Below are 15,653 nucleotides of genomic sequence, written 5' to 3'. Positions count from 1 at the left end.
TGATTCCTACACTTAAATTTTAGTTCATCTATAACATTGTAGTTTAGTTCATTTTTACAACACCATAAGATTTATATACCCCTACCAAGTTCAAAAGTCAGTATTATTTGGTTTACCTGCTTATTTTTTGGGAAACCCGATAATAAAAAGTGGTTAAAAGTCTCCTTAAAATGTCGACGACTAAACTATTTTTAAATCAATCATTCCACAGTACAGAGAAATTAAATAATTAAAGGAACAACAAACCGTTTTACAATTATGAAAATTTTCATACATTAAAATTCAACTTTCTTTAAGCAAAAGTACTTTATTATAAAAACTTATGATGAGAGTTCTTAATACAATGTTTTTGTGAATAAAAATTATGACCACGTGGAACAAGAAAGTAGTTTATTTTAACTCCCTATTTGGACATTTTGACTTTTCCTTAGTTTTTTATTCATCGTTAGTATATTCACATATCTTGCTGAAAAAAATGGAAGGAATAATGAAAATTGTTAAAAATTAACATGTAATAAACTGTAATTTTTAATCTCTTTAAATTAGCTTGTAACTTACCAAATTTGGGGGCATTTTATTAAATGGTGTAAGGAATTCAACTTTCCATAGATAAACGTACCTCATAAAGTTTGTACCTGAAACAATTAGAGAAATAATGAATTAAGTAATATATTAACTCATAAAACTGTGTTGTTATCGATGTGAAGGACATAATAAAATAAATATTCTTGTCAAAAGAAAGCCAAAGTTTTAATATAAAACTTACCAATTCTCTATTAAATTGTACGCTGAGGTTAAAAACTTATCGAAATTCATTTGGGGATACTCTGAAATTAAATATTTATTTTTTACATTAAACAGAAAACATAAACTTGGTTTCCAAAAAATCTAATTAAAAAATAATATGCATAAAAAAACTAAATATTCTGGTTAAAAGAATGTTAAAGAAAGCTTACCAATTCATAAAAATGTTTCCAAGTTGTTATTCTGAAATTAAATATTTGTTTTTTACAATAAAAATAATAAATTTGTTTCCAAAAATATTTGATTATTGTAATACTAAAATAAGGTATTAAAACATGTAATTTTGATAATAAAAAGGTCATAAAAATTTAAATATTCTAGTGAAAAGAAAGCCAAATTTTAAAAGAAAACTTACCACTTCTCTATTAAATTATACGCTGAGGAGGAATATAAAAATATGCCCGAATCCATCTTGGGTTGATCTGAAATTAAATATTTTTTTTACAACAAAGAAAAACATTAAACTAGTTTCAAAAAAACATTACAATAATAATAATAATTAGCAAATAATGATATAAATAAAAAATATCCTTTTTAACAGAAAACCACATTTTAAAAAGAATACTTACCAATTTATGATTAAACTATATGCTGAGGTGTAACAAAATGTTTCCAAAAATATTTGATGAAAGTAATACTAAAATAAAGTATTAAAACCTGTAATTTTTGACAATAAAAATGTCACTAAAACGTAAATATTCTAGTGAGAAGAAAGCCAATTTTTAAAAGAAAACTTACCACTTCTCTATTAAATTATACGCTGAGGAGAAATATAAAAATTTGCCCGAATCCATCTGGGGTTGCTCTTAACTTAGATATGTTTTTACAAAAAAAAAAACATGAAACTTGTTAAAAAAAATAATAATAATAATTAGCAAATAATAATATACATAAAGAATATTATTTTTTAAAAGAAAAACACATTGAAAAAGAACTCTTACCTATTTATCATTAAACTATACGCAGAGGTGTAACAAACAATTTTCCAAATTCATCTGGAGTTACTCTGAAATTGAATATTTATTTTTTACATTGAATAATAAAAATTAAATTAGATAAAACAATTTCAATATACTTTCCATTTCAGCATTGAAATATTGAACATTCTTAATAACTTTTTTCTAAGCTACCGATCATCACTTCGCCATCGTACATTTCATCGCTAAAATATTAATAACTTTCATTTCAAAGTTTTAATAAACAAACACCAATATATGTCTAAAAAAACCAAAATATTCCATACCTTCATATTCCCTTGTTACATATTTGCTAAAAAGATGCAACAGCCCACGCCAACGCCAACTATATAACTGAAGCATGCCAAACAAAACCAAGCAAAACCAAACATTCCTACAACAACACAAACACATGTGCCTTCATTGAAAACAACACCTCATCCAGCCAAATAAACCATTCGCCAATAATAAACACACACACAAACCACTGAAAGAACAAAAACAACCCCACGCTCAGATATACACAACATCCCCATCACTCGCTACCATTTCTCATTATTGCATTGCATGCTCTCACTCTCAAAAAAATTCAAGTAACATCATCTTTACATTAAACATATTCCACTTTGACGAGAAAGATCTCTGTACTATGCATTAGTTCATCGCATCTGTCCACAATTTACTCTAAGAACTATACTCTTAAATGCATATCAGTATAAGAACGATGAAACGTTTAACTTAGAATTAGCAAAAACTTCATGAAATGATATCTACCCATTTTTGACGAAAATGTCTATAAATTTAATTACATGTGAACTAAAAATATTTCATTGGGAATTTTTTTACCAACAATTATTAACCATAGGAATTGTCAGTAAGAAATTTCTATCCACTTTCAAGTTCATTTTTCGTAAAAAAATATTTTCTCATACAAAAAAATCTTATGGTAAATTGCACTTATTATTTAGAAAATACTTTACATTTCACAAGTAGTTTTATACCATGACAAACGAATTTTTAACTACCAGTTAAGAAATTTTTTAAGGAAATTTCCATCGTATTTTGTAGGCCATGAACTAAACGATTGCTACTTAGAATTTGTAAAATTTCCTTTCGAGTAGTTAATTTTCGTTGAAGATATGAAAAATTAACTAAAATTCTGGAAAATTCTTATAATAAATTATTGTAAAAATCTTCTTAAATTTACGAGACACTTTTTTTTCTGTGTATATACATACAAAGAAAAATTCAACTATAATTATAATCCAATTACAATTTCATTAAGAAAAAAAAAATATTTGATGATAATGCAATACATTATTACAACAACAACCATAATATTTTTAAGTTCTGAAAACAATGTTTTGTGATACAATGACAATATATATATATTGATCTAATTAATTTTTTAATTAAGAAAGTGCATCAATCACATAAATGATAGTATCAATAACTGAAATAATTAGACGTAAATAATATAATTGATTAAACAATTGATTAATATCTTCGGCACTTTTAATTTTTTTCAAGACTCAAGGGTCTTAATGATTTGGAATTAAGAAATTAAATTAAACTAAAATAAAATTAAGTTAATTAGGGTTTATAAACCCTTTTGTAAATGCGATGACTATGATTACCTGTTAGCCCATCATTGCTGTTTGCTTAATGTTATTGTTGTGTCCCTTGCTTCCAAGTGAGACACATAAATTCAGTTTATAGTTATGACAATTTATATTCATCGCAAAAGAACACACACATATACTAATAATAACGGTATTACATATATCGATGATCTATATAAGCAATATCAACATGATATGTGTGTGTATATAAAGAACAGAAACATAATTACAGATGTAGATTAAAGTAGACGGATAAAAATAATGGTATGTAATTTCTGTGTGGCAGGGATGCCATCCACAACAGTTATGGAAAAATATAAATGAAAAAATTGTTTACTACACGCTCACAAAAAATCGCTTCTGTAACATATACTCCCAAACATATTTTGCTTCAAGCATATACATTTTTGGGTATTGCCCAAACATTTATATTTTTGATCTCTTCCAATATATAATATGTTTGAAAGCATATTAGTCTAAATAATATATGTTTGGGCAGTCTAAGTTCCAAACATTTTGTATTTTTGCATCCAAATTCAATAATGTTGTCTTCCAAAAAACAATATGTTATTATGTGAACATATAATATGTTCGGAAGCATTTTGCACCCAAAAATATTATATGCTTAAAAAAAATTCTCCCAAACAATATTGTGCTCAAAATTTTATTTATTTATTTATATATTTACAATCATAACGAATTATGAAAATAAACAGGTAATATTGGTGCTAACAACATAGGTTTTCGACCTGAATGCTCAAAATGTTGTTTCTGTCCAATTGTATATTCCCCCACATCTTTCTCACTTCCACGAGATTTTTTAGTTCTTAGCACCTTTTTCTGTAATACAAACATTGTAGAAGAAATTATTCAATTGTATGATTTTTTTTTATATTTTAATTTTACCTTTTGCCGGACGGGGATTCGAACAGCGGACCACACAGTTTGTAGGGATCAAAGAAGTAGCTGATCAATTGCCCAAGGAAAAATAAAATGTTAAGTTTGGAATAACAAGCAACAACCACCGACTTAATTCAATATCGCTCCCTGTTAAATAGCGCTCCAAGCTACTAAACACATATATGTTTATAGGCTATTTCTAAATTAATATATGTTTGCATCCAAGCATATTATATTTACAAACATTTTATGTCCCAAACATAATATGTTCTAACATATTAACATATATGTCCCAAACATGTTATGCTAGTTTATGAACATTATATGCTTGCACTCAAAAATATTGTGTTTAAAAATTTGTGTTCCAAACATATAATGTTTATAGCCAAACATATGAAAAACAGCCTTTTTCATCCGTGTAGTTATTTATACATTTTTTATTCTACTACTTGAATTATTTCCATTTATTAGATTTGGGAAACCGTGATGTTGTGATGTGTATTTATTTATTTTTAAGGATTTGCATTTTTTTATTCTGAACCTACACACAAAAACAAATTTTTGATTTCAACCACGAAAATCGCGGATTAAATGTCTTCAATCACGAAAATGATCAATCACCCATTTTAATTGAAAACCAACACGATTTTCAATTAAAAATTTAATAGACTTTTGTCACGGAATGAATTAATTGTGTGATTGAATCAATTACAAAATGATTGGTTTTTGACATAGAATTCAATCAATGTTTTAATTTCATCAATAAAATGTTAATCAATTTCGCGACAAAAATCAATCGACTATGTGATTGAATCAATTAAAAAAACTAATTGATATTGGCAATAAATTTCAATCAAAAAAATTAATAAATTGCCAAAATCTTATTTAATTTTTGTTTGAAATAAAAGAAAATATGGGTTTCTTATAAAAAATATTCAATATTTTATTTTTTTTTTTTTAATTTGCTATAAACAAAAGAATTTAGTTCTTATTAATTGTGTGTTTTGCTCTAACATAACCATATAACTACGATCAATAATATCTAGTGGGAGTTGAACTCCGTTCAACAAACCTTTTTATTTATAAAAATTTAACATGAATTGAATTGAATCGAATTGAAATGAATTCCGATTAACTGAATTACCTTATATTTATAAGAAAGTTTTAGATACAAATAAAATTCTTTTGTCAAAATATGGTCACTCTAATGCTCAATTTATTCGTTAATAATTATTTGTCCTTCTCTAAATAAATTTACGTTGTACTAAATCATTATGTCTGCCATTGTTGTAAAAATTAACTTCACTTGTGTTGAAACACTACTCTACTGGTAAGAAGCTGCTGTTCGGTATAAATTCCTATTGGACAATTTAAGCTGAAAATCTGTCTTTCTTTTCTGTTTTATTTTATTTCAATTTATACTGTTCTGTGAGCAGTCTGAGCCGTCTCGGAACTGTACAATGGGTATTACACTCAAATAAATGTGAACTCTCTATCAGTGTTGCCAACTCCCCAAGGCCAAAAAGCACCAAAAATATATTATAAATTCTAACATACCACCTTCCACCACAAAATCGAAAATTAAACGCTCTACTAAAAAAAAAAAAAAAAAAAAAACTTCCGAAGATGTATTATACAACTTTTGTGAATTGAATTTTAAGAAGTTAACGTGGGTATTAAGATCGAGTTTAGCTGCTAAAATTACCATTTTTCATAATTACTTTTCTTAAGTAATTCATTTTAAGGAATACAAACTTTGTGAAAATTTGCTTTTCGCTATTCCCCATCAAGTTCTAATAAAATTTGCTGCAAATATGCATAATTTTATGCCTTGTTTACTGATATAGTTTTCACATTAGCGGCAAAACTCGAACTTAGTACTCACCATTATGAACCGCTATTCAAGTATACACTTTGATCAGTTTTAATGCTTTCGTCCAATTCATTTTGATCAGTGATGTTTTTCAACTTTCAAAATATTAATATATGGAAGGAGTCTATTGCTTATTTCAGTTGTGCGTGCTTTTCTGAATCTAATACAAACGTTTTTAATGACATCTTTACCAAATTCAAAAATTCGACACTCATCGCTCGACTTTCCTACAGAATACCCTAAATGATAATATTAATTAAAAAATAATCAATACCAATTTCATAACAATCAAATTCTATATTTGGCAATAAATTTGATTTTTTTCGGCTCTTGAAAGTCTAATCAAAATTTTTGTATCAATTAAACTTAACCCTTCTGTGCGTGATGAGGTCCCGCTGGACCTTTTTGATTTTTATTCATACATAACTTTATCTTTTATATGAATTTCAGCTTGATTGTTTATGACTTCTTGTACTGAAGTGTTTTAAGTTGAAAACTTTAAATTTTTATGTGATTGAATCATTAAATCGGTTTTTATAGGTATTTGAAAAAAGTTTAGTGCGATTCTGCGTGATGAGGTCCAATGGGACCTATTACTAATTACATTAGTGGTTTTAGCACAGTTTAAAAAGCAGTGTAAAGATATTGCGATTTTCGTATTTGGAACAATTAATAACACTAACATCCTTTCAGAAAATACTGTTATTTGGAAGAATTTGTCAGTTTTGAAGTTTCCATTGGTTTCGTTGCTTGGTAGTACATAATTTTATGTCTTCCGTTGATATATCCAATATAGTGAGAGTAAAAGTGCAAAAAAAGTTATTTGAACTTCATGGAAATCGTGGTCGAAATAAGTTTTTATATTTCTATACATTTTCCAGACCTATCGGCTCCTGGAATTTGGCAAGATGTGCCTCAATTTGGACCAAGTTTGAAACAACCACTGTGCACATAATACTGCGAGCAAAACGAACGCCACTAAAAAAAATCGTATTGTTTTTCCTTCAAAAATCCAGTTTGTTAAGAACATTCAACTACAAAAACAATATATTGTTGCTTGGTACGTATAAGGATACTTATAGGTACCACGCCTGCGTCAAACATCAGGGCCACTAGTATACTAATCAAAAATTTTAACATTATCTGTATCCTATTAAAAATTAAATAAAACTCTATATTTACAACCAAATGTTTATATATGCAATTTGTGCATTATAGAAGAGTCCACCTACAGTAAATGATCGAAAAATATCGTAGGGATAACCTCTCTACCATCCTTTTTTTATTGTAGGTCCCACGGGACCTCATCACGCTGGTATCGCTTCCAGTGTTATCACATACACAAGGGCTAATACTGTTCAAAATAAAAAAAGCACCAAAAGCACTAAATGAAAATGCCAGAAAGCACCAAGTTAAATTACCGCACATTGATATCATCTAAAAAAATTTGAACCAATTTGGAATTATATTGATTGATACATTTCAAATTCTGAAAATTAAAAATATAAATGTAAAATGCATATATTTTTTTTATACACATTTATGGAGATTTTCGGATATTTTTCATATTTTGGGTTCAAACTGAAAGACAGGTAAAACAAAAATAGAATTTTTTGCCAACGATGGAGGTAAATCCTCCAATGCATCCATACCCATACTGCAATATGATACCTAACTGATTACAAAAATATTCTGTATACTACATAATTTTTGATTAAAATGACGGTTGACCAATTTGACGAAATAAAATACTCACTAAAAGAAATTTATTTTATATTTTCATAAAATATATATTATTTTCCGCTAAACATAAACAGGCTTAATGGAAAACGGTATTCACGTTCACGATTGCTTACTTTCAATAAATGTGGATTGTGTTCTATTTTTACAATACCGCAAAACACAAACGCAGGTAATTTCTAATATTCTGTCATCTATTTTTTACAGTCTTTTACCGTATGTCCATTTATTCCCACAAAAAAATGTGGAAGTTCTTCCAAAGGCACAACTTTAAAAGCACTTCCAGAAGATGCACTCTCCATGATGTTCTTTATTTTAACTACCCAGGAAGTTCTTTTAATTCAATTTTTTATAACTTGGGGTTTTCATACTTTTAATGCATAATTTTAACTTTTTTTGTTTTAAATAGGTTAAAAACAAAGTAAGAATTCATAAAATGGTACAAATCATTTAAATTTTGTCGACAAAAATGGTAATGGTAAATGGTTCTGTGTCAATTTTGCACCACTTCCGGATCCAAAAAGAACATTTTCATTACTTTTTTGGCGGCGCTTTTTTGCTGGGTTGTTGCACACTTTACTTATTTCAACCCTTTTGTATGGTTTGCTATTGTATTCAAAATATGTATGCACACTCAGCGTACGAAAACAAACAAAACAAAACGTTTCCAATTGTTTCGTTTCGTACAATCCACATATCCAAAACGAAACGAAAACCCAAGATAACGGCACTTGCCTTTCGTTTTGTATTGTTTTTGTTCGTGAGTGGAAACCAAACATAAACTGAAAAGTACTACGGTGCTTAGTAAAATATAGAAAACAAAACAGTGCACATTGAATGCAAACGTTTCACAAACGTTTCCTTAAGTCGTTACAAGAATTCTTTATTCAATTTATTCTTCGAACAATAACACCTGTTACATTGGTAAATAAGATTTCTTTTAATATTGTTATCATCGTTTCGCTCAGCAAACGTTTGCAAACGTTTTATTCCCATTTCGTCATTTCGTTACCGAACGAAACAACTTGGCGCCGCAAATCCGAAGAGCACAAAAGCAATCGTTTCGTTTCGTCTTTTTTGCTTTTGAAATGTTTGTTGTTTTGTTTTTGTCTGCGTACAAAACGATTGACGAAAATTGAAAAGTTTGTGACTAAATGATACGTACCTCAATCGTTTCGTTTGTTTTCGTAGACTGATGTGTGCATTGCACACATTTCGAATGCAGTAGTCAGAATGTCGCCAATCATGTTTTTCAATTTACGCGAAAAACAAAAACTTGACCGTTCGTTACGAGTTACTTCCACAGACTGATCTCTCCATAACGTGTTGTTGAATAAATACACATTCTCTTGTTCTCTTTTCGCTCTTTCTCTCCATCACTCAAAATAATTCAATGTCAATCACAAAGATGAAAAAAAATTTCAATCACGTTTGTAATTGAATTAATATTTTAATTGGAAACGTAATAAATATTAATCATTTTTTACTTGGTTTTTTATTCGGAATTCATTAAATAATTTGGTGAATTTTTTTTTGTGTGTATGGTTAGGATTACTGTGTAATACACCATATGGGCCACTACCCCTTGGTATTACATTGAATGAAAAATAAAAAAATATAATAAAAAATCCAAGGGGTGGGGAAGACTGCGCAGCTTTAGGGTTTCATATACTCGTAGCTTCTAATTATCTTCTGAACTTCAATTTTAGGATAATAACGGGAGTTTATAATTATTTATTTATTATTTTTCAGGGGTGCCTATTTATATCGAAAAGAACACAAAAATAAGAAACGTTCTAGAAAACCAATTGCTATCAATTCAGAAGACAGCGCAGATGCCACATCTCCTAATAAACTACGCCCACGTGGTTTGTCCGAGGATAACTTCAGTTCTGGTAGTACCTTTGAGAAAAATGACCGTTTCTCAATGAAAGACGGTAAGTAGTAACAACACAATTTATATCACAAGTCTATTATTTTGTATTTATAAACAAGAATTTATAATAATAATCAGAAAAACTTTACACAATCTCTAAACACCATTAAGATGGATGTTCCAACAAAACTGATAGTTTTTGTTTTTAATGCTGTATTTATGTATTTAATTACCTGTATTTTATGTGTTCATTTCAGATTGTGAAACTGATTCATGTTGCAGTTCAGTAGAAAGTTTCCATGATGAGGATCGTGTGATGTTACGCATTAGTGAAAGATTGCGGCACTATTTGGAATATGATTATGATATGATTGTTAAATATGGTAAACAGCACACTCTTCCGTCGAGGAATCCTGCAGTAGCTATATTCGAAAAATTCGTGAAACAGACAGCTTTGAAAATGGTATTTTCTAGTAATCAGTCGGAGGGAAATCCACGTCGTCGAACAACACAGCAAAGAACCACAGAAAGAAAAGAGAGGGATGTTGATAAAATCATCGCCACGTAAGTTTTTCATTCTCAGTCGTATTCCCGTTATCCTCTACATCAATAAGGTCATTCACGGGAATAAGGTTAAGGGAGCGTTCCCATGCAATTTCTAAGATGATCATAGTAAGGATTAGAATCATCATTGAATACATAAGGGTAATTCGAAGTATTACATGGGAAAATAAGTCTGCTTAAATAATTACTTGTGCTGAAAACAAATGCGGGCCAAATGACCATATTCGTACAAATTCGGAATTATATCTACCAAGTGGAAGTCACTTGATAAGATCAATGCGAATCATAAATACTTGATGGGAGCCACCGTGGTGCAATGGTTAGCATGTCCGCCTTGCATACACAAGGTCGTGGGTTCTATTCCTGCTTCGACCGAAAACCAAAAGGTTTTTCAGCGGTGGATTCTCCCACCTCAGTAATGCTGGTGACATTTCTGAGGGTTTCAAAGCTTCTCTAAGTGGTTTCACTGCAATGTGGAACGCCGTTTGAACTCGGCTATAAAAAGGAGGTCCCTTGTCATTGAGCTTAACATGTAATCGGGCAACACTCACAATGGACTGAATAGTCTAAGTGAGCCTGATACATCGGGCTGCCACCTAACCTAACCTAACCTAAATACTTGATTCAGATTCGAAAATTGGATGCTTCTACAAGTTGAAAACTTTCAGTGCCACTCGTTCATTTTCGCCGAAAGCCAAAAGTATTCATTTATTTTATTTATTTCCATTTATTTAAGCAATTCAAAGCCTTTACAGGGCCAATTTAACGAATTACAATGTACTACTCTAACGGACATTACAATATTATATAAAAATATTAAATATAAATTAATAAAAATAAACCACGATCTTATATACAAAATTGAACCAGCAATCTTATACCAATAATGTTATATACATTTTTTTTTTATTTTTTGCGTTTTTTAATGTTCTTGGATCCCATTGAAATTAAAATATGTTTTATTTTGCGAGTCAGGAGACTACTCATTAAACAATGTTTGCATTATGTTTGAGTCAATTATCTTTATCTTTAATCATCAAGCGAATGTAAAATATTGAAGAAGGTTCTTTCGGTAGGTGTTGTAGGATAGATCAAAATGCTTCAATGCATTCGGCAGACTATTATACAGTGTACCAATTCTCACATGAAATGATTTATTCATGTATCGAGTGGCAGTTGGAATAATCAATTGATTGCGACGGGAGCGTCCAAAAGCAAACAAGTTGACAAGAAAAAGAAGAGTTTGTGTCTTAAAAATCCTGTAAAATAACAACAGAGATCTTAAATCAACAGATTCGTAGAAGGAAAATCCTAAGAAGCATCGACGTAGTCCGAAACATGTTCGAACCGTCCAAGCGAATATAGATAACGTACTACTCTATTCAATGCTAATTTCACCTTTCTCAAGTTCTCCCCCGTTGTACTGCTATACACCTCTATACAATAAAGTAAGTGGGGCATAAATAATGCATGTATCAAATTTCTTCAAATTTCCTTCAAATTGTTTTCAATTGGCTCTATGACAAACTCATTTACTTTCCACGGTAGGTTTGATTAACTGGAGTCATCTTAAATTGTTAATAACTGAAAACAGAAGAAAAGTTATAAAACTGAATATCAACCGTCTTACGACTCGTTTTGTTTGTTATTGTTGGTTTATTCTTCAATCATCATTTTGATTTCAGCTTAAAATTATGCATTGACGAAACTACAAGTGTAGCTTAACCAACAGAAGGGAAAATTTATTTATTTATTTTGGCAAAGCCCTATAGACTGCAAGACGGTTGAATGGACAGCTGTTTCGGAATCGCCACATTCATCATCAGAATCCTATACTTGTAGCAAAAGTATCAACCACTTATCGGAATAAATTCGGGTAATTCACAAAGCTCAAAATTAACTACTCTTGAACCTCCAATAATGATTGAAGAATAAACCAACAATAACAAACAAAACGAATGAAGATAAAGGAAGCACGCTTAAAAACAAACCCAGCCAACTGCATTCAAATCGATAATTTGACTTTGGCAAAGGAAAAGAGATATGCTTGTAAATTTGTTTAGGCAGAGCTCATATTCTTTTTTCCGGAAGTTCATGAGTAGTTCATTTTAGGTTTAGTGAATTTTTTATTTATTCTGATAATTAGTTGATAGTTTTTCTGCAAGTAGAGTATGCCGATGAGGAATGTGGTAATTCCGAAACAGCTGTCCATTCAACCGTCTTGCAGTCTATAGGGCTTTGCCCAAATAAGTCTTGCGAATCTTAAATAAATTTCGGAATTGGTCAACATTGTTGCGTATAAAAATCTATCTCTAAATGCTCAATAAATAAAATAGGCTACATTAAAAAGACACTGATATGTTCTCCATATTATGGATCTAACAAAGCACCAAACTCTAATTGGTGTCAACCGTCATGGAGTCCAAAATAACTCCCAGGGTAACAAGGGTACAATGGTAACTCCGCGACGCATTCGGTACATTTTCCACAGTGATATCACTTGGATAATTTATGAACCACCGCATTGTTTCAGGAAGTAGACATGTTCCAGTCCAACCAACCAATTATTAGAAAGTTTTTTCTTTACTAGTTTATGTAAAATTGATCAAATTTAAAACGTCATCTTTAAAACTTCACAATATTTTTTGGAAATGTTTATTAAAATTGTTACACATTTTTCAGAGTTGAGTTGCTGAAAGAATTTGCTGATGGGTTACGGATATATTTTGATTTTACAATCTCGGAGTATTTGCTATACAAAGAAGAAAGAGAACATGTGCTCTCATATTTATCTGAAGAAAATTTAAAGAAATTTTCATATGTTCCAACACCTGCCTTTAACTTAGAATGGTTTAATATTAAGAATGATATAACAGAAGCATCAACATCTGTATCTACTACAAATACTACAACTACACCCTTAACAACGACATCCTCACTAGCGGCTCCTACGATTACTGCTGAAAACACGGCAGAAATACAATCTCAATCAGCAGTTACCATTTGTGTTTCGGTGTCAACTACATCGACTGATAATATTAATCCCTCCGCAACATCTCAAGATGATCAACCACAACGTAGAAAATTACGTTCTCATCGTAGCGACGATAGTGATTTCACTTTGGAAAATTGTTTGTCTAGTATTGCCAGCACAAGTTCGGCAGCATCAACACCTCTTAATTCTAACATTCCTGCATCTGGCTTAAGTTTCCTAAAATCTTTGGCTCCAATTTCGCCACAAATTCGTGATTTTCTTCAAAATGTTCTTTCATGGCGTTTATTACCCTCGAATGCTGTTTCAGCCCCATCGATGATATTTGGTGCACCTCATTTAGCCCGCCTTATTGGTAATAACTAATAATAATACATATATTTTTAATCGAATAGTAACTATTCTATATTTAATTTAGTTAAGTTGCCTGAATTTCTGAATGCCTCAACAATGAGCGATGAAAAGTTAAAAATAATCTTGCAACATCTGGACACGTTTGTCAAGTAAGTATGGGTAAACTTCAAGCCGATTAGTAAAATAACAAGATCTGTACCATGTTTTTTGAATGGATATATACTTAGTTAACACCTTTGGATTTTCTGAAATAAATTTCTTCCAATGAGCAAATTTAGATTGCCATATTGTAAACTTTGTAACATTCTACATATGGCACCAGGTTCGGTGATAATCGAATCTTTTGGTGACCTCTAAATAATATAATATATCATTAAAAATAAATATCAAATAGTTGTAAATTCTATTTTGAGAAATACATCAGATATAATTGGCAACACTTTATAAGGTGCCACCAGAGAGAATAACAAGACAAAAGAACGAAACTGTGAAGCGAAACTGCGTCAGTAGGTGGCAGCCATGAGGAAAATTTCTCTGATATCATGTAGTTTTTGTCGGCGCTTCTCTCAAATATCATACAGTTTGCGTCGGCGTCACACAGTAGTTCTCTGCTGACTTTTCGAAACGTAAAGAAAATAGGATTTAAAACCTACTTTGTAGAAACAAATGTTCTTTTTTATAAATGTTTTCATTTCATAAAATTTTTTTTTGCAAACAATTTGAAATTATAACTGCCGATGCTTTTATAAAGAATTTATCAGCGCTTCGACCTCAACGTCGGTAATACTAAAGTTGCAGGCATTGACATTTTTGTTTTTGTAAAAGACAAATTTTCGTCCTCTTGTGTTTTTATTCTCTCTGATTTGAGAATACAAAACTTAAAAATCGACTTTTCGGCTAATAAACGTTTTATCTGAAAAATGTAATATGTGGAAGTAGGCTTTCTGTCATGTTCGATTTCGACTTTTGATGTTTTTGCAAAATCGACTCAAAAGTGATTAAGACATTATTGGTCAAAATCGATTTTGGATATTGACTAAAATGGGTTAACATACTTTTAACGAAAACTGGAAAGATGAACTGCAGTTGGAGAACTTTTATTCGAAAGTTTCTCCTATTATAAATTACTACGATTTTTGTGGATCAAAAAAGCAATACGCACGGAAAAGCGCTTCATATAAGCCTCCACAAGAACAATTTTAGCCTCCAAGAATATTTGTCCCAAAAAATATGAGAACATTTTCTTGGTTTATGGTCGTACTATGTGTTATAATATTTGTGATTTTTCATAGGAAATAACAACAATTGCCAACTATAACACATGAATTTCAGAATTGTCAAAAATATTTGTGCGATTTATAATTTTATTCATCTTTTGTTTGTTTCTTACAGTTACCTAGAGTCACACAAGGAATGGTTTAATGAGGATAACTATGCTCGATCTATCAACCAAAGTCACACGGACAACACAAATGATGTAATCCGTGAAGTGATGCACACTACAAAATTTCTTGATCCGGAAGATGTTCCAATTGCAAAAGATCATCAAGAGAAAACATCGATTGAAGAGCTATCTACACCCACAAATGTAGAAAGTTTATCATCGTTGCATTAGATGGAATGATTATAACCATTATTTTATACATACAAATATTGTATAATATATAGAAATTTGTTATAATGTCATGCATTATTTATGGAACGAATGACTTAGTAATAAACGAAAAAATAAACTTGTAAGTTATGTGGAAAATATGCATTAAAACAAAACGATTTTTACGAGTAGTTGTCTGCTCTTGTTGAAATAGGTAAATGTTAGGATAGAATTCTAATTAAATTTTTCTGAATAACAACATATGCTAGAGCTAGCCAGGGACATTTCCATCTAGGGATGCCAGATATTGAAGAGGCAAAAAGAGCACATTCAGTTTATAAAAAGAGCACACTTTTTCAAGTAAAATAAAAACAATTC

At 30.3% G+C, this 15,653-nt stretch overlaps 1 protein-coding gene and 1 long non-coding RNA gene across 2 annotated transcripts in view; one reads left to right on the top strand and one right to left on the bottom strand.

The window, feature by feature from the left end:
* Window positions 1–15,421, top strand: part of msl-3 (male-specific lethal 3) — a 30,063-nt gene extending 14,642 nt beyond the window's left edge. Inside the window, exons 4-8 of the mRNA XM_075304674.1 lie at window positions 9,648–9,832; window positions 10,029–10,335; window positions 13,018–13,682; window positions 13,746–13,830; window positions 15,074–15,421. Of these exons, the coding sequence (XP_075160789.1) occupies window positions 9,648–9,832; window positions 10,029–10,335; window positions 13,018–13,682; window positions 13,746–13,830; window positions 15,074–15,296 (1,465 nt within the window). The 3' untranslated portion in view covers window positions 15,297–15,421. The remainder of the gene's footprint in view (window positions 1–9,647; window positions 9,833–10,028; window positions 10,336–13,017; window positions 13,683–13,745; window positions 13,831–15,073) is intronic.
* LOC142233676 (uncharacterized) lies at window positions 8,729–9,225 on the bottom strand. Its single transcript, XR_012721467.1, has 2 exons — window positions 9,061–9,225; window positions 8,729–9,005 (listed from the first exon to the last, which is right to left on the bottom strand). It is a non-coding gene; the product is annotated as an uncharacterized LOC142233676 (long non-coding RNA).
* Window positions 15,422–15,653: the final 232 nt, after the last annotated feature.

This window comes from Haematobia irritans, chromosome 4, assembly GCF_050003625.1.
Source record: "Haematobia irritans isolate KBUSLIRL chromosome 4, ASM5000362v1, whole genome shotgun sequence".
NCBI lineage: Eukaryota > Metazoa > Arthropoda > Insecta > Diptera > Muscidae > Haematobia > Haematobia irritans.
This window is presented reverse-complemented; position numbering and strand designations above follow the sequence as displayed.